This window comes from Oryzias latipes, chromosome 16 (genome assembly GCF_002234675.1).
Source record: "Oryzias latipes chromosome 16, ASM223467v1".
NCBI classification, from domain to species: domain Eukaryota; kingdom Metazoa; phylum Chordata; class Actinopteri; order Beloniformes; family Adrianichthyidae; genus Oryzias; species Oryzias latipes.
The window spans coordinates 7,089,253-7,111,293 of NC_019874.2; the positions used below are offsets into that span (position 1 = coordinate 7,089,253).

General features: G+C 39.4%; 1 protein-coding gene across 2 annotated transcripts in view; it reads right to left on the bottom strand.

The window, feature by feature from the left end:
- Positions 1-6,185, bottom strand: part of zfpm2 (zinc finger protein, FOG family member 2) — a 117,535-nt gene extending 111,350 nt beyond the window's left edge. For both annotated transcript variants that reach the window (XM_011484912.3, XM_011484913.3), the window contains exon 1: positions 5,777-6,185. In XM_011484912.3, coding sequence (XP_011483214.2) covers positions 5,777-5,816 — 40 coding nt within the window. In that variant the 5' untranslated portion in view covers positions 5,817-6,185. The remainder of the gene's footprint in view (positions 1-5,776) is intronic.
- Positions 6,186-22,041: the final 15,856 nt, after the last annotated feature.

Consider the following 22,041-nt stretch of genomic DNA (forward strand, 5'->3'; position numbering starts at 1 on the left):
AAAAAATAATTTTAGTGTTTCTGCAGCTCGACGCTCAATTGTCTTATTCAATCATGCTATTGCAAAGAAAGCAAATGACAAAAAAAAAACTAGAATCTTTCTCACCAACCCTCTGCATGAACCACATGCAACCTTACTTTACAACCTCTAAAAAATCTCTGCTAATATTTTTATACAAAACACTTGTTTTTACTGTCACATAATTTTTTATCATTTTATTCAACCCTTTACTGCTAAGATTTCTGTCTTCCCACAAAATTTTGAAAGTATTAAAATGTTTAAAACCCAAATGATGATCAATAAATGGTGATCAATAAATCAGGTACATTTTGCAACTCTTAGTTTAAACTGAAAATCTAGATAACAATAAAAAAATAATTGAGAAAGAAACCATAAACCACTGAGATCAAGAAGAATGCTGTTAATCTCAAGCATATCTAGGGTAACCCCTCACTGCTCCGCTTCTAAAGAAACCAGAAATATGACATCAGAAGCATTTTGTGAGGTAAACTTTTTCTTTTTCCGTATATCACAGCATCTGCCTTCATCTGTTGGAATATAACGCAACACCTGAAAGACTTTCGGGTCTTGAACACATCAGTGCATCGTGGATTTGAAGTGCACAAACCTATTGTTGCTCAGGCGGAGGCCTGCAGGATGTGGACTGTGTTCTGTGAGCCTTCAGAGCTGGTGGCAGCAGGAAACTCATCTCCTCTGCAGTCCCACACTGTCCGCTTTACATCCAAACTCTACTGTGACACCTTTGATAATCAAAGCTTTGTCTGGGTGTTAAAAGGACGTACTTGAACAGCAGAGACACCAGACGCCCTCTTTGCTGTAATGGCATTTGCACATCAATATTTAAATCTTACATCTTACCTGTGATTAGATTACTGCCTCTCGCATTTTTTTTTCACCCCCTCTCTTGCAAAACAACAAGGTTGGGGGCGAAATAAAGCTTAAATCGATCATCTGTGAGTCTAAACCAGATTCCTAAGCAGTTTGCCACTCTCAGAAGCAAGATAAGATAAACTCTCTTTGACCTAAGAGATGAAGTTGCCATGACGATCAGGGAGTACACTTTCTTTATTGATATTTTGCTGATGTAACAACAAATGGAACTAGATCCTGCTCCTGATAATGGTGATTAATTAATACCAGTATTGATCCCTACATGGGAAGAGACAAGGCTATTAACTTAAAGCAGGCTGAAAGTCAATTGTTGCCTTGGGCTCCGTGGACACCATTAATATCAAATCTGAATAAAGCGGAAGAAAATGAGCAAGGAGAGTAATGATGAATTTAAGAATTTTGCATTTTGGTTTCAGTGCCAAAAACAACCATTGTGTGGAAAACACAGCAACCGCAGCTTGAAGCAGCCGTTATTGGAATAATAGCAGTGGAATTCAGGAAAGAGGAAGATAAAGAGGAAGCTGTGAGAGGAAGTGACCTCCACCTTTGCAGCAACCCTGCCCACATTTCACTCTGCCGTCCGGGCGCCGCGGGCCACGGCGACACCGAGGGCAGAGTCAAGCCCCGTCGGTGCGCGGGCTGCCAACCCCACACCATCAAACACTTTACACAACACTGCTTTCAACGGAAAGGAGGCAGCAGCTGCATTCTTCCCCTATAGCAGCTCTCATGTCGTCAGCGACGAAAGCTCAAAGACTTTCCCTCTGCAGAAAGCATTTTATTTGTGACACAGACAAAAAAACTGAAAGGAGATGACATTCATCCGCATTGTTGTTTTGTGTCAAAAGTGAGGAGGCAACTGGGGATCCTTCCGCTAAGACGAAGCAACGGCACAAGCTGTTATTGGCAGGGAACAGATGTTTGAGGGAAAGTTGGCATTCAACAACCATTCTTCTTCTGACAGAAATCAACAAGAGAAACACAGGAGACATGCCGAGATTGTCACCAAATGAAAGGAAGACCCTTAACTACACAGGGAAGCTGGCGAGCAATAGGGCTGTTTCTTTTTTTAGTCTCCACCCCCAAAACATCTGACTACTAAAGTTGCCAGCACTTGCAGGCCAAAGGTGAACGTACAGTATACAACTTCCACGACTGTTTTCAAGACAGAGGCTCAACTGCAGGAAAGATTGGTGAAACGCACAAAATAGAAAGCACAACAAGCTAACAGCTCTGTGAAAAAGCCACACCAGCCCATGCTCTCCATGCCTACTGTACAGGCACCAACGTATACTCCAGCAAACACACAATCAGACAGGATGTTGGCAGTCAATTCAGTAAACACTCCCCCTTATCCCTTACTAGTGTAATCTGCCTCTGATAAATGCCCCTCAAAGATAGAAATGTCACCTGATATGATAAACAGCGTGCTGACGTTACATAAAGTGGCCTTATGCTAAGGAGCTGAGAGATTAACTGTAGAGCGGAGATGGAAAAAATGGTTGCTGTGATAAAAAAAACGACTTCTAGCTTGAACAGACAGCCCTGGTCTGCTGTGACGCTCTGCTCCTGCTGTTTCTCACTGCGTCCAAGTTAAGGTTACGTATAGGTCAGAGTATGCAGAGATTAAAGTCAAATAGCAGCTTCATTAAAAAAAAAAATCTCCTCTTAATTATTTGAATTTTGGAAAATGAATTTTGATTTTTTTTTTTCTTGTTTCATAGTGGAATTTGAAATTTTGTAAAATGAAAACTCTTGTACAAGCAGAGCAGATGATATATTTGGATAAGATGACATTTACTCTGGAGATGTGCCACTCTGCTGCTATACAAACTCACAGGCAGGACTACAGTGCAGGCCTCCGTTCCCTCACTTAGTTCAACACAGGAGAGGCAGCATGCATTCTCCCATATGGGCAAGACAACAGCAAAACAAGGAGAGCACTAAGTCAGTTTAATAAGCACATTTGACATTAGACATCCAGGCCTGGCCTCGCCAGGCCTCTTCAATAAGCTCCCATACACGCAGGAGAAGGTAGGCTCTCTACATCATCCAGATTCCCCTTTACGGTGCAAAACTTTGGGGGCAATTCTCCAGAAAAATTACCCACAGGGAGCCGGGTTTCAATTCGGTCCCTGTTCATATCTTCCCATCCTATTAAGTATCAAAATGTTCTCCTCTCAGAGCGAGTGGAGGTATGGATACCCCCCAAATAAAGGAGGAGGAGGGAGAAGAGGAGGAGGAAGAGCTGTTAGAGAGGAGCTCGGTTGAATTCACTCATCACCGTGCGGCAGCTAATCGCAATCCGCCGAGCATCGGCCATATTTTCATCTTTGCAGTCAGCTTCCTCCGTCGCACGCTTTCCCCTCTCCTCCACACCAGCAAAAACCTTTTATTGGCATATTGGCATGAGGTGATAAGGCTAAAAACAACAGCAGCTAGCAGCTGGCCCACACAGATGAGCTGATAACATTGATATGTGCTTCTGCACAAAACACCTCCATTATCTCCTCTTTCTATCAAACTCTTATTACAATAGAAAAGCTTTGGGATCTCTTACTTCCCTAGAAAAACAAGATGGGAATGGGGCACCACTTTACACTTCATATATTTATATATATATTCTTATGGATGCAACATACAGAGAAAAGAAACAACAAGGGGGGAAATACATAATTTATCAGAGTATTATCGGGATATCCAGGCAGCGTAATCAAGGAGCAATGACTGACTATTTTTTGCCTTATCATCCGAAGTGGTGGAAACGGAGAAGAAATTATCAGCCAGCTGCAGATTGCTGGGCTGGAATTTTAATGGTAATAATCGGGGCTCTGATGGTATATCTTCTCCTCTTATCTTTCCCATTATCTGGCCTTATCTCCCCAGTCATCGGAGCAAATTAATGGTGCTCTTTCAGCATTGCCTTTTTATCACCGCTCAGAGAGCACCCAAGGGGAAAGAATAAGCAAAATATTAAAATACTGCATAAATCACAATTTTAGATAACGGTCCAATGTATGCAGGAGGAAGGTGGGGGGGCGGGGGAGAGGGAGCACAGAGCCCAACAACCTTTTTGTCCTTTAGAACGACTGTCTGTGCTGACTTTTTTTTTTTTTAACCCAGAGTTCCCGGGGAAGAAGAGAGGATCTAGGCTCTTGGTGACCTTTTTGTTTCCAACCAGTGCTTGATTATCCGGCTGCACACTAACTCCATATTAACAAGCTCTTACACGTGACATGCTAATTCACAAAGGGCTGGGTCACAGTGGCTGAAAAAGAACACAAACGATACATTACTTTCACACGGCAACTAAAATTTGGATCCCACCACAGGATTGGTCCGCAGAATGAGAGGCGCTGTCACGTCATACGTTGTTGTGGAAACAGTTTGTAGAGGATGCTAAAAGCACAAACATTCAGAAGGAACCTAAATAAAGTAATAATAATATGTTTTGTTAAACTGTTTCATTTTAGTGAAAAAGAAAATAAATTAAAAATGTAAACGCATGGTTATGATCAAATTCCAAATAGTTCTGTAACTACATAAAAAAATAACTTTTTAATTTTTTAATACAAATTTAAAAAAAAGAAAAATAATACTTAATTCCAGCTTTTTTTTGTCTCTAAGAAAACCAAAAAAATTAAATGAAAAATATGTTTTAAAACATTTTCATACAATTCTCTAATGGTTTGAGAAATATAAACTTGATATCCTCATTAGTTCACACACATCTGTGCATCCATGGCAGCATCAACAAACACAAACCCATCCAGAAACATCCAAATCACTTCATCTTTGAAGTTCTGATGATTGTCAGAGCAAAAAATGGTAATCCACGCTGCTCTCAGCAGCCACACACAGCGGTGGAAGTAAACACACACACACACACACCCAACACACACTGTCAGCTGCATCTGAGGAATGACTTCAGAATTTACTAAACGTCTGCAGGTTCTGGAATCCACAAAATGTCAGAAAAGTCCTTAAGAAAATACAAATTCAGGTGTAAAATATCATCCAATTTGATCCAGGCTGATCAGCATCTCGCTCCAGATCTACTTTAACAAAATGAACATCAACTTTACACAACCAAAGATGAAACAATAAGATTGTCATAAAAGGTTCAAAATATCAGGAGTTTTTGTTTTCTCATCATGTTATTTTCCCCCTTTTTATTTTAATGAAAATAAATAACAATGTAACTTGTTTTAGTGTGTTTTTTGTTGTTGTTTTTTTTGTCTTTGGGATCCACAGTTTTGACACAGGAGCTCAACATTTAAACACTGCAGTGAGATTTTTCAGGAGATCTATGTAAGTATTTATTCAAACATCTGAAAGAAGAAATGCATGAAGGGAAAGGGGAAGCCAAGACTAGAATACTGTTGGAAAGTTGGAAAAACACCCCTATTAGAGTCTGTTACAAATAATACAAATTTAATGATTAAAATATAAAGTTTTTTTTTTTAAATATTGCTTTTGCTTCTGTCGTTGCTCAGATTTTTTGTGCGTTTTTAACACTATAAATAATGGAGCTTAAAAATCCAGTTGGATATAGGCGATCAAAAAACTTTAGGAGGATTTAAACAACGACTGACTGAGCAGCATACCGGGATAAAAACCGAATCTTTTTTTGTCCTTTCTGGAACTTGGACGCAGAGGGGAAAGTTTTGCAGCAGCACCGGGGTCTGGACTGTAAATCATCTCCAGAAAACAGGAGCGCGCGGAGGGAGACCCGAGGACCGTGACAGGCAGCGCACGAGCGCCGACAGCTCAGCCTCCACGGGGTCACTGTCGCTCCAATATCCCGCAAACTCCGAGCAGGCTGAAAATGCGGCGCAACGGCGAGTAAAGGAGAGAAACTTACGTTTGATCTGCCTGGGGTTGCTCTGCTTCCTTCGGGACATGCCTGCTGCGGCGGCGGTCAGTGAATCCAGGTGTAGTACTGACTGATCGATAGGTTTTGCTTCATCCACGCTCTGTCTTTCTCTCTGTTTTTGTTACTTTTATTATTTTTCTAATGAAAAGTGGGGAAGAAAAAGAAGAAGGGGCGCTTTTTACGCACGGATCTATCGTTCCGTCTGTCTTTCCTTTATCTTTCTCGTCTCTGGCTCTGGCTCTGACTTTCTCTCCTTCACACACACGAACACACGCGCTCGCGCGCGAACGCACGCCCGCAGCCCTCCCTCTCTCCGTGGCGTCCTCCCTTCCTCTTTCCTCAGCACCGGTCTCCGTGATGAGGCTGCGCTTCGCCGCGATCCGCACGGACTGACTGGGGAGGTGAAAGCGTTTCGCGCTTTTGTTTGAAGATAAGGTTTGTTCCTCCCCGGGCGCCGTAGCCGCGGCACCATGAACTTACTTGATCGCTTTTACACCCTTCTTTTAATTAGCGGCGCCCTTCATTAGCGCCCGTTTTTGTTTGGGGGTAAATTGTGGCGAGCTAAGCTCTGACCGCAGAAACGCATGAAGGTTCACGCAAACAACTGTTGAAAAAAAGAGAAAAAGCTGAAAACATTCTCACATTTTACTTCTCAAATGACTTTCTCACAACAAGGTTATTCTCATTTATTTTTAATAAAATAAAAATAATCCATTTTACTTATTTATCCTGCCAAAGTAAAAGAGCTTATCTGCAATTTGACCACTACTTTCCCAGAATGCACTTTGGGGATTAGTTTGACTAAAAAAGTATTGACCTCATACTTTAAGAATATATTTTTGAATGTATTTTTCTAACTCAGTTTAACATAATATTATAATTTTTAGGGAATTAGTTGGTTTTTAATTTATACTAATAAAAAACAATAAATCTTTGGGGGGGGGGGGGGTAAGTTTTTATTTATCTATTAATAATTGATAAACTGTCAGGAAGTAACAAGAGTTTCTTGCTGGCAATAAGGCAACCTGGGGAAGAAAAAAAGAAATATTCAGACTGTATATTTAAAAAAAAATTGGTCAGACAGACAGAAAAGCAGAGAGCAATTCAAATAATTCAGATTTTGACTGCTATTTTCTGAATAGTTGCCCAAACTGGAAATCACTCTCTTCAATTAGCCAGTTGGACTACCAAGGAAGACAAGCAAGTGGCCTGTGAAATTATCTTGTAACCCAATTCCACAAGTTTGGAATGGAGTCTGAAACTACGGAATAATTTCTGTGGCAGACGGGTCAGCAGGCGTTCACCTTGAGGAGAGCGTTTGCACCAAGAGGGTCCTGGATTCGTCTCTTTGGTCCTTCTATCGTCCGTTCACCTGCCCTCTTCTCTCTGTATTGCTTTGCATATGCAGCTTTGGCCAGGATTCAAACATCCAGATTTTTTGGGCTGCAGTCAGAAGGGAGGCCTAAAGGTGTCACAGTTAAAAAAAAAGAGTGTTAATTATCCCAAAATAGCTGCTAATACTCTCCTAACATAAAAAAAAAATCCCAAGAAACCTATTAAAGGTTTGCCAGTGTCCCTTCCCGACACAGCCTCTAAAATGACCATGTTAACCAGCCACAAACAGCTTTTACTGGCCTTATTAGGAGCTCAACACCAAAATCAATAATGATGTGTGTTAGAAGCAACAAAACAGTGCGAGAGAAGAGTCAAATTGCCAGCTCAAGATTAATTTAACGCCACTCCTAAATCCTCTGAGACTGGAGCGTGCTTCTTCTGTGCTCCTCCTGAGCCCCGGTGGCTCGTTTGAAGCCGACTTTGATTGGCAGGTACAAATCTGCAAGAGGAAGAGAAAGCTTTTTTTTTCCTCTGCTCAAACCAGATGGCAGTGATAATTAACATGATACTGTGTCCATCGCTGGGGAAATCACTGACACAAGGTTGCACATATTAAGAGGTTAAGGTATACTGTATGCAGCGGAGATGCTGTGTTGTGTGCTCATAATCTGATTATGAGGGGAAAGGTTGATTTAATGTGCTAAATCATTTGATTAGAACTGCCAAGTCACATTTGGGTAACGGACTTGAGTATCGGGGCAGAGGAGCTCAGCTGGCTGCTGCTTCTTCCTGTTCTTTCTGAAAAACCTTATGTTTCCTCATCAGTCGATTTGTCTCCTGTCCCATCAGGAGCGGTTGAGATGTTGGTTCAGATGAAAAAAAGTCAAACATTCAGCTGAAATGCACAGCATTGTTTTTAGCTTGTCACCTCAGCAGAGTGGTGTGGGTGCATCAGACCCTCAATGTTATTCTCAAGAAAATTATACATTTGATGTCCAGGGCACTTACATTTAATTTGAAAAGTACAATTAGTTGGAATAAATAAATAACCTGTAAAAACAAGCACAGAGAGGTCAAAAAGGACAAACATTAAATGTATATTGATGAAAAAGGATCCAAACTTTTTTTTAAAATGCACATTTGATTTTAAAATAATTTTTAAAATATAATTTAGTTCTTTTTAGTAAATTTTGCAAAGGTTCTAATAAAAATTAAAAAAACAGACAGTCCCAAATCAGTTTAGAATATTTTATTATGTAAAAGGAAAATAAATCACACCAAAATTGCACTCATCTCTGAAAAGAACAGAAATAATTATAAGAAAAATAATCAGTAAAGGATTTGACTATTTTTCTAAAATAATGACTGTTTAAGCCATATTTTTCTAATTAAAGTCAGAAGCACACAACATGATTTCTTGAATGTACATATTTTTGACACATTTCCTGTAAACACACGGGGTGTGGCTGACATATACACAAAGGTAAAGATAGGAGCATTTATTCTGCAGTTTTACTTACAAAAACCAAACTTACCAGGATGTGCAATTGTAAAAATAGATTTAAAAAGTAGTAAAGACAGCAGGCTCCTTTCAGATAAAGTGACCTCCAATTATTATATACTTTCATATTGTCTCCAAATGTCTTAACTGATTAAATGTTATTGTTGGTTTTTTTTTAACAAACCCCAATTGATGTATAGTTTAAATAACAGCTGCAGCTTTCCTGCTACTCTGTTGATTTGAGCTGCCGTGCTGACTTTGTCATATCATGGGGGGGGGCTAGCGTGACAAATTACTAGGTTGATTTCTTCAAGGGATCACACATGTCCAGTGGCGCTGGGAGTGACAGCCGTGGCGTGGACAGCAACTGGCTCCTTAAAGAGCAGCCTCAGCAGCTCAACTTGGGCACCGGTGTTATGAGTTTGCCTGCTGCGATGTCACCCTCTGGCTGTTCAGGATTGGTTTGTCTCATGAGGAAGTGAGATCCGTGCATGTGCGTGTGTGTGTGTGTGCACGTGAGTGTAGGAAAGGATAGGCTATGGGTGGCACATCTAAAACTCTTTTGGGTCGAATGAAATGTTTTTTCTGAAAGGGTGGACTGAAGAAACACGTCCTCAGAAGTTACAGTTAAAAAAAAGATCTAAAATCCTTTCTCAACTTTTACATTTTTTATTTGATTCAAAAATCTGATATTATCCTAAAGATATTAAAATATGGAACATGATTTTAAACGTTATAGATGCAGTATTTATTTTTTTAAAAAGCAGCTAAATGTTTTCTATCTGAGAAAGCGGCTGGTAGCTGTGCTGGTTGTGGCTGAATGCTCCACCTTTCGAGCATCTTCCCAGCATCCAGCCAGGCAGCCGCTCCAGCAGCAGCGAGCAAACAGATGTCTGAGAGAGTGCCCATTCCGCTGGCCGAGCTGCCAAAACCACCCGCAGCCCCGCAGGCCTCAGTGCCAGCTCCATCCAGAGAGGCTTCACCACCACTATCCAGTATACCCCTCTTTTCTCATCCTTTCCCGTCTCTGCCATGTACAAGTGAGCTGAAGAAAGCACAAAAGCAGTAATCAAAATGCCACACAACCCTAAAGCATCTTAAGATGACACCAAAAACATTAAAGTCGAAGAGAGAGATTAAAATACCAAAAGAAGGCGGGATGAACAAACTATGCCCCTCCCATTGGGAATGAGTAAATCTGAAAATAAAGGCCCTTTTTTTTAGAAGAAGGAAAGAGAAGAAAAGGAAAGAACTATGGGGCAGTATATTCCTCCCACTAATCTGACTTTCTTTTTTTATGTGGTCAAAAGCTGAGATTGTGCAACCTCTAGGGGATAACCAGCGAGCTTTGCATGGATTAAAATCATAAATATCCCCTCTCATTTCAAGGAGGTCAATTTCAATAGTGGAGTCTCTAAAATCTAAGTGAGAAGACAAAATGCTCTGAGTGAAGGCCGAGGAGACTTAATTATACATTATTTTGATGCTTTAACATAAAAAAAAAATCCAACAAATGTTTGGGAACTGAAAGGATTGTGCAATAATAGTAGTAGCCAGTACTGCAACCAATTAAATTCATAATTCAAGTTTATGTCCACCTGAAAAGAATCATTATTAAGATCACAAAATTCTCTGGAACTCTTAACATTCAATAATCTGGTCAGAGAAGAAGAGACACCTCTGAGCCAAACGGCTAGTCTTAAACCCTCAGACAAAACTACATTTCTAATTCAGATTTTAGCTAAATTTTAAACAGGGGTAACTGTGCACATCTCACTCCAAATGTCAGCATAGCTCACTGTAATGCTCCTCTCCCAGTGTATCATATGTCAAGTGTCTAAATAACCTTTTAGCTGATTTATACATGAGCAACTCCTGTGTTTCAACATCTTGTAATTTAGTGTTCCTCATTTTTAGGAGGTCAAGTAAATGATATTTGATGTTAGTAGTCAGTTTCTCCTCCGTTCCGAATTTGTGCATGAGTAACTGAAGAGCCCCATCTAAATGCAGCATTATAATACAGTCTGTTGATGTGTTTTATAAGTGTGTCTGCTGGTTTATTACATATGCAGAGGCATCAGTGCACAGCAAAATGGAAAAAATGCATCAATATATTCACAGAAAGGCAGACTGTGGACAGCTCAGAAAATAAATCTACATCTGCCAGGCTTCATGCAAACAGCAGAGCCATCCTTAATGGTGAAACTATTGATGAGAGCAGATAAAAATATTAAATATTCAGACATTCCTTTCAGCCAGTATCAAAAGCGTCCAGATGTGGGAAGCTGAAGTTGTTATCAAGAAGACAGACATTGAAAGAAAATTCTGTGAATTTTCAACCGTATAAAAGTATTTTATGGCATGCAAATAAATGGTAATTTTTGACTATGGAGGGAGAAAATACATGCCAATAAGCCCTATCATTTGGGACTAAAACTCCACAAACAGGAGACACTTTCAATTTGCGTTGCCTGTCTCCCTGCCTTAGATGATTGCGATTGCCGCGAAATTAATCCATTTAACAATCTGTGGCTTAAATTTGAGGATTTTCAGTTTTCCTTTTTCTTTTTTTTTTAGGAATATCAATAAGTTCCAATTGAAGAGAGGATTCTTTTGCAATTCAGGCATGTGCCCGCGATAACGGCAGAGTTGGCATGAAGAGAGGCAAAGATGGATTAATTATGCAGAGAACATGGAAATTCTGCTTATCATCGCTTAGCAAAGGAGACCAGCTCACATAATCAGAAAACGAGGATGAAAAAAAAAAAAATAACAATGCAATGGCACCTTCCAGCCCATCATCTTACAAGTTAGATTTTTCCTGTAATTAAAAAGTAACATACAATTATATTCATATCTCATATGCAGACTATGAGTGGGTGTATTAAATAATTGTATTGGGATATAAGGGTGGAAGTAAAAAAAAAAAAAGGAAGGAAAAGGAAGTTTAAACCCCTCTTCTTTAAAAAAAAAGAGTACCTTGTTTCTGGTTTGATTAAACCACCGCAAAGCGGAAGGAGCTTCTTTTAAAAGCCAGAGTTAATGCACAAGTCAAGATTTTTTCACATACCTTTCTTTTTCAAACGTGTTTATGGCGCAATTTGCTATAAAGAAGAGAAGCTCCAAGAATGCATCATATGAGCAGGATGCTGCTTTTTCATAATCTTGTATCTTCAGATTTTACCACCTAATTTATATGGACGAACATTTTAAAAAGCCTAGAAGCTTTATGCATGCAGCTAATACGTGTTGAGTTTTAGGCTTGCATTTTCTTTATTCCTTAAGGAGCCACTGTTGATAGTGAGACACATGAGAGGTTAAATAAATCATCTTTTCTCAGGGACAAACTGTTATTGGTTGATTCTTTTTCTGCCCCAGATGAAGTATCATGAAATCCAAATAAATTGTATATGTTAAATTGTAAAGGTGAGAAGCATAGCAGTCAGTAGCTGCATTTCCATTGACTATGAAGTTGCGCAAATTGGGTTTGCGATAATAAATTTGCTTAGTGGAAACACAACAATTTTGAAAAAAACTCGCATTTATCCAAAAAACTTTTTTGCGCTTGGAAGAGGTGGTTTTTGAGACGTATCAAAATGAACATATATCTGAAAACTGGAATGCAAACATTTATTCATTAATTCATCTTCTATATCTGTTTTGTCACTTTCGTGGTCATTGGGGCTGCTGGAGCCAATCCCGGCCACTTGTGGGCAAAGGCAGAGGACATCCTGGACAGGCTTCCAGTCTGTCGCAGTACTGTAAGTTACACTTTTTAGAATTTAATGTGACCAACAGCTGGATGGTGATGCGCGTCTTGGTAGGAACTGGCTGCACAGCGGGCGCCACCAGAGGTCCCACAGCATCTCACAGCTCATCAACAGTTGAGCGTGTCATGTGGGATTGTTGGATCCACAGCTCCTCTGTAAAATCAACAACCAAAATTTCCCAAAATGACTTCATCCATAGCCCCTCCCACGTTTAAGGAGCTCGCCGCTCCATGGCCTGAACAGATGATGATGAGCGCTAGTGCCATGGCAGAAATCTGAATGTATCTGCTGTCAATCAAAATATTGTTCACATCCGTCGCCATGTTTTTGAATGACTTATCGTTTGAGTTGGTTTGAGTTTATTTGATTAATTTTGATTTAATAAAACAGTGTAGTTCTTAAATATTTTTTTTTTGACATTTCTAAAATTTGGATAAAGTTTTGCGCATATGCGTAATGGAAAGACGGTTATTGTAGCCCTCACATGCAAGATCAGGGTGAAAACTTACATATTGGTTGTGTGAGCTTTTATCTAAGGGATAAAAGACTGGATGCAACTAAAGAACAATTCAAAACTATAACTGCTATAAAATGAACCAAACATATAATCCATTTGATGAACAAACTGTATTCTTAAAGTTAACATAAAACCAATTTAACACCTTAAATTAGGTTGTTTACTATGAACTAAAGCCATAACTAGACCCTTTTACAAAAAAATGTAATAATGGAATCCTTGAATGTCTGAACTTCTAATCACCCTTTTAAAATTTGATTTAAAATATAAGACATTTTGTTTTATTCCTAAAATGTTATGAATTTAGTAATCAACAAACATGAGTCAAAATGAAGACTCAGAGCCTGAGGAAATAAAGTCATATCTATATGTATGCGGATTCAGAACTTTGGCTTTCAGACCAAAAGCATCTGCTGTGCTCTGACGTCTGTTCATTTCAAGCTCTGTAGGGCACACTGATGATTTGTTGCTTCATCTTGCAAAGCTTACAGAGGAACTTTATGATTCGGAAGTTACGCTTGTTTGCAGGTATCCATAGTTGCACAGATGCTGAGGTGTGAAGGAAATACGTTCTGTGTATAAAACAAATCTAGTATGAAAATAGTGTTTTTGATGTTTTTAACATGTTCTTGTGACATTTTCTGATCATGCAGGGCATATAGAAAGAAAATTGAACTTAAATATGCATTTCTGAGTATTTCATTTGTCAAATGAATGTGAATCATGAGCAGATAAATAATAGCTTTTGAAAAAAAGCGTATTTGTGACGTAGAAAATACGCTGGGTTAGCTACAATCTCCCTTCTCGGGGCTTTCAGCCACTCAGAGGTGAATTTCTAATGAATCCCTGCTGCTTTGCAGAAACTATGTCCTAGAAAATGACGCAGATTATTTAATGTAGGCAATAACAGCATAATTATAATTAAAGACCACTGGGAACACTTTTACAATAGATCACAAGATGATCGGAGAGGGACTTTAAACACCAGCTTTAGCTCCAGTGTTCTTTAAACTACCGGTACTATAACTCCTGAACCGCTTACTCAATTAACAAAATTCAAACAGATTCTGAAGTAGAAAAAAAGCAGCTTTGTGTTGATAAAACCTTTACAATAGTGTAGTGTTTACACAATCAACATAAATCAGCTGATTCTGTCGCAGAGAAAGGCCGCTTTGTGTCGATATGCAACTTTTACAACGTTAAAATGAGGCAAGTAAAAGCAGAAAAGTATTCTTGGTCTTTACTTAAATGGCAGAAATGTCCACTGCACGTATACATCTGTGCATTTTAGGATCGAAGGGGGAAAAAAATATATGTTTATGAAGCAAAACTCACGTCAGACCTAATGTCCCACTCCAATCCTCCTTAAGATCTATTTACAAAGCATTACCAGTGGTCTCTTAACCCTTGTGCTATCTTAGATGACCCCACCCTTACATTGACGTGTTCTCCCTACCATGACAAAGGTGGATAAAGGTGGAAAGATTTCATGTAATCCATGGACACCAGTGAAGATCACAAATCATTGAAGAAAAAAGGTTCAGAGCACTGTCTAGTGGGTCTAGATGACCCAACTCCCAATGTTAAAATGCCTAGGGTAGCACAAGGGTTAATTAAAATTATGCAATTTCTAGCCAAAATAAAAATAAATCTGCAGATTTCTAGGACATAGTTTCTGCAGAGTAGCAGAAGTTTATCTGAAATTTTGGGCGGGACTCTTGGTGCAGAAGTTACCCAAGGCTTACTTCCCATGATCCCTTTGTTTACACTCTCTTTCGCTAGCTTACAGCCCCTCAAACCCCAAGCTAACATTAGCGGTGCAATGGATCTATTTGTCTGCAAGTACATGCATTAGACTGTAGCAGGCAGACCTGGCCCACCAATCGCAGTTTCTACGTCACATTGAGAACTTTTTCAATTGGGTATTTTTTCATCTGCTCCTAATTCTCAATGATTTGAGTAAATAAATTCTCAAAAATGCAATTTTAAGCTTAAATTATTTTCCGCCATCTTGAGATAAATGATACAAGAACATGTTAAAAACACCAAAATAACGCTTTATTTTGGAGTGGGTCTTTAAAGATATTTCCCTCTACGGACTTGTGCATTTCATCTCAAGAAACAAATTCTTCGAAACTCCTCCAATAAAGCTTTTTTCCTTTTAAATCAGAGAAAGCTTTCCACTTCACTTGCAGATTATGGCAGCCTTTCACACCACACACCTGATGCTTGAGCCTCGATTTTGCTTTTTGATCAGTCGTCCTTTTTGACAAAGGAAGGAAAGAAGAAGCTGGAAAAGAGGCAGAGGCAAGAGAAAAGATCCTTATCGAATGCTCTCCGCTGGACAATGAATTTCCCCGCCATTCAAATGTATCTGCAGAATGCTTGAGTGATTCATTACAGAAGATTCTCAAGTGTGACAATGGACCTCAGAAATAAGTGATGCTATCTTTTTGCTGATTTCATTTTCCTGATCCTCCTTATCCCCCTGGCCTGTGTACCTCTATTAATTAGAAAGTAGGGATTTCCACTCATCAACTGATGGGTTTCATGCGCTGCTCTGTCACAAATCTCCGGTCCGTGCTATCTCCTCTCCCAACCGCTGGCTGCTTTGGAGCCGTGGCTTCAACATCTGAAGCAAGTCTAGACGCTTCTGGAAGTTCATTAAAACGTATACACTGATGATAAGGAATGATAAAGAAAACCGTCTCTGTTTTTGTGCTTTGCAAGTCAGACAGGTATTTTTTTGATCATTCCAAAACTGCTTGAATGCAGCATTTCTTCATTTTGTGTTTTTCCCTGATGGACATCCATTCAGAGGTGCAAGTAGCCACAAGCATGTTTTCATCGAGATTTCACTATATCTTTTCTCTATGAGGAGGATTAATACATTTTAGAACCCTTTGTGGCCCACGAGTCAAAAAGTTAGCCCACCCCCTTTTAGAACATTAGAACTCACTTGCATTGGTTTTGGATCATGCTTGCATGTAGTTTCTGTGACTGCTTGGGTCAGCTTGTTTCAAATTGGGAAAGTTCAAACTGACGAGATGGATGCGTAAACTCTGCAGAACAAAATCCCTTTCTTATGCATAAAATGTGTTTTTACAAATACATAAAAGCATATAGGTTGAAAGATTTACCTTTAAATTCTTCATAAGAGCTTTGGCTATCCTCCCATGTATACTGAAACATAATTTGACAAGAGTGAAAGACACAGCAAACAAAATATTTTTGGCTCAAGTTTTCTGGGGACACACTGACTCATGAAAGTGACATTAATTGTTAATGACAGCCAGCACAACCGAAATGGCCAACTTTGCTGTTGTCTCCTTGTCTAGAAGGGTGCTCGAGGGCAAAAACCTGCAATTAACTGCTATACGAGGCTGGCTATTCCAGACTGCGTTGACTCTTGTTAGTGGCATGACTGTAAAGGAATGGAGTCTGAACCCCAAAACTAATTATCCTCTCTTCTCCCTTAAATGTGAAGACATTAAAGTTGATTAGTCTTTCTAATTAGGTTATGCTTTTTGATACCAATAGTGATTTTTTTGCTCCTGGCATTTCTGTGTGATAATCCTTTTGTATCTTTTTTTTCATTATACTGGCCTCATGGAAGCTGGGAAAGTTGTGGGTGTAACGCATATCCTAAACGTGATTCCTTAAAAATGTTTGGCATTTCTTTGGAGCTTTTTCAGTCCCACAGGCTCTGTTCAGAACAAAGGGAACAGCAGGTTGACTTGAACATGCTCACGGAGGAATGAAACCACTAGAGCCACTTAACCCAACATGCTGCTTTCAAATAACAGTTAAATCTGATATGCCAGCCCCTCTCCCCCCTACGAAACAGCACACAAGGACATGACTGGGCAGAAAAAAGAGAGTCCTCATCTGTAAGATTAGGTTTGGCAACTCCACTCCTCTCCTCTGGATGTCAGATCAGCAGAGTAAATTATATTGAGATCCTCGCAGAGATGACAGATGAAATCTGTCTCTTTGGGCTTGACGTGGAGCTGCAGGTGATACATGATATGCGATAAGGCGGTGATGTCACGGCTGCAGGTGGCTCCCTTCTCCCCCACCTCCTCCTTGCGCCCCTCTTGCTTCTGTGTAAAATGGCAGCACTGAGCGGCTCACAGAGAACTTTTATCTCTCCCCATCTGTGCGGTCTCAGGCGTGATGATCTTGGACTCCAGCCATCGCAACCTTCATGCCATTTAAGAAAAAAAAGTGTGTGTGTGTGGGGGCAGGGTGGAAAGAAAAGAGGAGGAGGTAGAGGAGGGGTGGGGGTGAAGAAGACAGTCTTATCTGGTCTTTCAGTTTTAAGGCAGCTTATGTGTTTCTGCACATCTAATTTAGACCAAAATTTACATCCAGACACCTCAGTTTTTCATGGATTACTCTGACATTTCCTTATGAGACGACACGAACAAGACAACTCAAATGACAGGGAAATGGTTTCTTTGAGGAGAGCTACTGTGAAAACAACTTTTTTCAATAACTATTAAAACCCACTCAAATGAAAAGGGTGATTTTGGTGTTTTTAATTTGTTCTTGTGGCATTTTTTTGATAATAGAGGAAATATATAAAGAACATTAAGATTTAAATTGTATTGCTGGGTATTTCTTTATTTAAATTGTTGTTAATTGGGAACAGATTAAAAAATACTGTCGGAAATTGCTTGCAGCTACATGAAAACCTCCATTCTGATGCATCCGCTTGCAGACAAATAGATCCATGTACGTATTTTTTTTCCCCATCTGAGCTGAAATCTGGATCTAAACTGTACGGCTGGATAGATCCAATTTTGCTCACCATTTTTGTTGTACCACTAATGTTAGGTTGGGCGAGTGAGGAGCTGTAAGATAGCGGGAGAGCGTAAACAAAGGCATGATGTGCATCATGTGGCTACCTACTCTGTACCAACAGTAGTCCCCCTCACAATTCAGAGGTGAATATGAACTCCTGCCACTCTGCAGAAACTATGTCCAAGAAAACAATGTAGGAATTTTTGTGCCCTTTTTCCAAGCGCAACAATAGCTGCGGTTACATGGACAAGAGTAATCGTAATAAACGCCTAATCAGAATAGATCGCTGTTCGGAATACTCTGACCCGATCAGACTCATTTGGATCAAAATTTCTTTGCGATCGAGATAAGTAGGTTATGCCGATTGTTCATCTGATCGTGGTGCATATAAACAATTTATTATGATAGTGGGTCACTACTGCTCTGGCTTTGGAGCGCAAACAGGACCGGCCTGCTCCCCGCACGAGCAAAGCATGTCTGAGCAGTGCAGCTGGACTCTTAACTTCATGTTTGCAGGCAGGGAAGGTTGTTTTGCTACAGTGTGCAGTCCGGAGGAGGGTTTGGACCGCAGTCCATCAGGCTGCTCTACGTGGGTCAGCTACCAGTCTCCAGAGAACCGTGTCTCCTGGAAGAACCGTGTCTCTGAGCAGAGGAGCGGCATAGGACGGTGTTTGAGCTGGCGGAGGCGGCTTTTGAATGCAGAAGGACGTTCCACGTCCAAACAATCACGTGAGTTTGTGTTACAAGTCGTGTCCAGACAAAATAAACGCTGATGTTATTCCCTCATAGCCAAGATGCAGATTGTGGCATTGCCCGCATGGATTTTTAGTTCATCCACGGCTAATTGTTGCTGCGGCTAATTAGGCTAATCCAAACTCTTATTCAGTAATAAAGCACTGACCACACAGATTTAGAAATTTATGAGCGAACAAGCACTTAATAATAATCATAACAATAATAAAAGCACATTTAGAAGATCGTCTCGCTCTGTGCCTCAGCTTTGTTTGTTTACAAAGGAACTCAATAATTCTTCTTCTGCGGCTGTTTCCAGTATTTTAGATAGTTCTGTCAAAATGATTTATTTTGACCAAAAGTGTGGCGTATGTAAATGTTTCTTATAGTTGGACAATGTACACATTTCAATTCTTATACGATCTTTGATCCGATCAAAGATATTTTGCACATGTAACCGCAGCTACTGACTGTTTTGAGCATAAAACGTTAAAATATTATATGTGCTCAAAAACATATTGTGTATTTGAAACAGAAAAATGCACTTGAAACTCAAAACAATTTTTACTTTAGAGAAATTCTCTCTCTTTTGCGCTCAAAACAGAGCACACCACCGTGTTACAAATGTTCCACAAATGCCAGCCTATCACAGACATGGACAGGAATGTTGATGCTTATTGGTCAGAAATTCCTCCAGTCCGCTCTTAGACCGGATCAGGTTTGTTGCTGCATAGGAAATGACACAAAAGATGATGGGAGTGGGACATCAAAGCTTTGTAAATGGATGGAGACAGCTGTGGCACATTTTTGAACGCTCCCATTTAGTCAGCTTGTGTCAAACATTTGAATCACAAATTTCAGTTGAAAACTAAGCACATGAAATCTCAGCAGCACTACCTTTGAACAATTGTTTGATAAAACAATTTCTTGTGACATTTAACTGTTGTTTCCTTAAATCTGCTTTTATCATCATCATGAATATTGTTGTTTACACAACATAAATTTTTCATGGACTATTTTTTATTATTATTTATAATCAGGGCTCTAAATGAACCTTTTGGGGTACTAGCTGGGATGGCTGGTAATGTCCAAAGTCTAACAACCAAATTAGATTACTAGTAGCTAAACTTTTATCTGGAAAAATTATTTTAGTATTTGAAATCAAAACAGTTATTCCCTTTATCTTTAAAATTTCAGTTGAGGATTATTCTCTTATAAAAAGAAAACTAACAATTGGAAGTATAGTCTTGTGTCAGTTTTAACATTACAGAAATGTAATGTTATTTTAACAAAAGACACTTTTAATCTCTAAACCTTTTTATACATACCTTTTTTTAAAGCATTAACTCACTTTATCCACATACATTACAAAGTTTTGGGGAAGTATTAAACATTGACCAGTATGAATTGTGTATTTGTTTTTTGTTTGTGAATCTATCCCGACTTTGTGCACAAACACCGTGGGTTACCTGCTGTTGTTGTAGGTGTGGTCAACTTTGTGGCTTCCAGTCCATTTTCAAAGATATTTTCTGTATGATTTATGACATAAGTTTTTATGGAAGTAGATTGCATTCAATTACAAAAAAGAAGACAATCCTTTTCTTTTAATTGAATTCAATATGCTTCCATGAAGATAAAAAAAAGTGTTAAGAAATACAATAATTACTTTAAAGGTTGTTTTTCTTTTCAGAAATGTCATCCATAGACAAAACATGCATATAATGAAATATGTGCAACATTTTGCATTGTTGTGTGTTCTTACAGATCAGTGTGTTGTAGTGGTGAGTCTTAATCATTTCAATGCCATGAAGCAACGAGTGAGTGTGTGTTTGTGTTGGCTGAGGTCAGTGTCAGCAAATCCTAGAAATTCCAGCACCCTTGACTGAAGCTCTTAGTGAAAGCACATAAGTACGGAAATTCCATGCAGCCCCTGAATGCACCTCTTGCTGCAGCAAATGTGACTATTAAATCTGCGCAGTGTTATTAAAAGTTTGGACGAACTCTGGGATGGATGTTTGTGGTAGCCAAGTGCGTGTGTCTTGGTTGTGAGTTTGAGCCCCCTGTCAGAGATGATGAACAATGCCTCACCTGCCAAAGGGGCTAGTGACATTGTTTTTCTACCTACCAAATTGAAGTTTGACCCGTATTTGGCAGGTGTTAATTGAGAGCCCTCTTTATAATATTACTTTAATAAATTGTTTCTTATGGAATTTTTGGCTAAAATCTTCTTTTCGGTAACTATCAAACAGCAGCACAGTTTTTCTTGTCTCCTAAATTAAACATTTTCATTGTAAATTACATTTTAAAGGACATACACCAGGTAAAGTGAATTTTTTGAGCTTTTAAGTGTATTGTAATGTCCGTTCCTCAAGAAAAAAAACTCTGAGGTGGTATTTTGATCGTTAAAAATCATTTAAGCATTAAAAGTAGTAAAAATACGGAACCATTCGCGCATTTCAGATGAGTATTCCTCTAAAAACTTGCTCTCTGAGCATCAGCCCCTCTCAACCCACAAAAACCAGAAGGTTCTCATACTGTGACATCACAAAGTGAGAACCAGCCCCTTCCAGGAAGAGTCTGTGCAGCCAGCTCCGCCCATGGGCTAGTGGTGATCAGCTAAACTGTTTCCTGTTCTATGCACAGTATGCACATCCATCTTTGTAAAGTTTGAATGTTGTTTTGATATATTTGTTGAAACAGCACATTTTTGGCTTTCGCAGTTCAACCATAGCATTCTCAGCATTAGACAGAAGGCAAGAATGACATTTTTAACCATCTATTAATTATTTTAGACTGCAGGTCAAAGAAAAACTTGATTATTTGTATTAAAACAAATTCATGTCTTATAGATGTAGACAGAATTTCAAAGAAGTCATCAACTTTTGCATCAAAAACACTGATCAGGTCAGCTGTTGGATCCTAACAGGAAGTGTAACCTATGTCACATGCGTCTGACAGTCAGCCTCCTCACAGTCTTTGCTGTCGAACCCTCTTAGATTTGTTGTAGGGTTAGAATGTGCCGTGTGAGTACTATATGTGTGTAAAACCTCCCAGCAGCAGTAGTCCTTCAGTAAGGGAATTTCAGTTGATTTGAATTAATAAAAGGAGCCGTCTGCAGCAGTCTGCTTCTTGGTCTCTGCCTTTGCTCCTGGGTATGAGTTCCCTGCTTTAGAGGGCTGGGCCTGTGAAAACTGCTCCAACTAATTTAATGAGATGCACATTCAAAGTTTGGAGCCTAAAACCTGTTTGTGTTTCTTCCCCCTCTTGTGCAACGAAATGAGATATGGAGCACAAAAGGAGCAATCAAAATTTTGATGCATTTAAAAAAGTGAAGTTGGTTACTGGCTTCACCCAGAGCTGGAACAGAGGGGGATGCATTTTCATGCCAAGTCTTCCTGAACAAACAGGTATGCCTGTGTTTTTTTGATAGGGACATCTTCACGCTGCAGACACTGAGTGGAGCTTCAAGGACTTATCATTTTGAAATGAGGAAAAGTAAATATATGTTGCATGTCAATAATTAGGAATGCCTCATCTTTTGTTTCTGTGCCGCCACTATGTATGTTGTTGTCAATGTGCCATTTTGGACTCG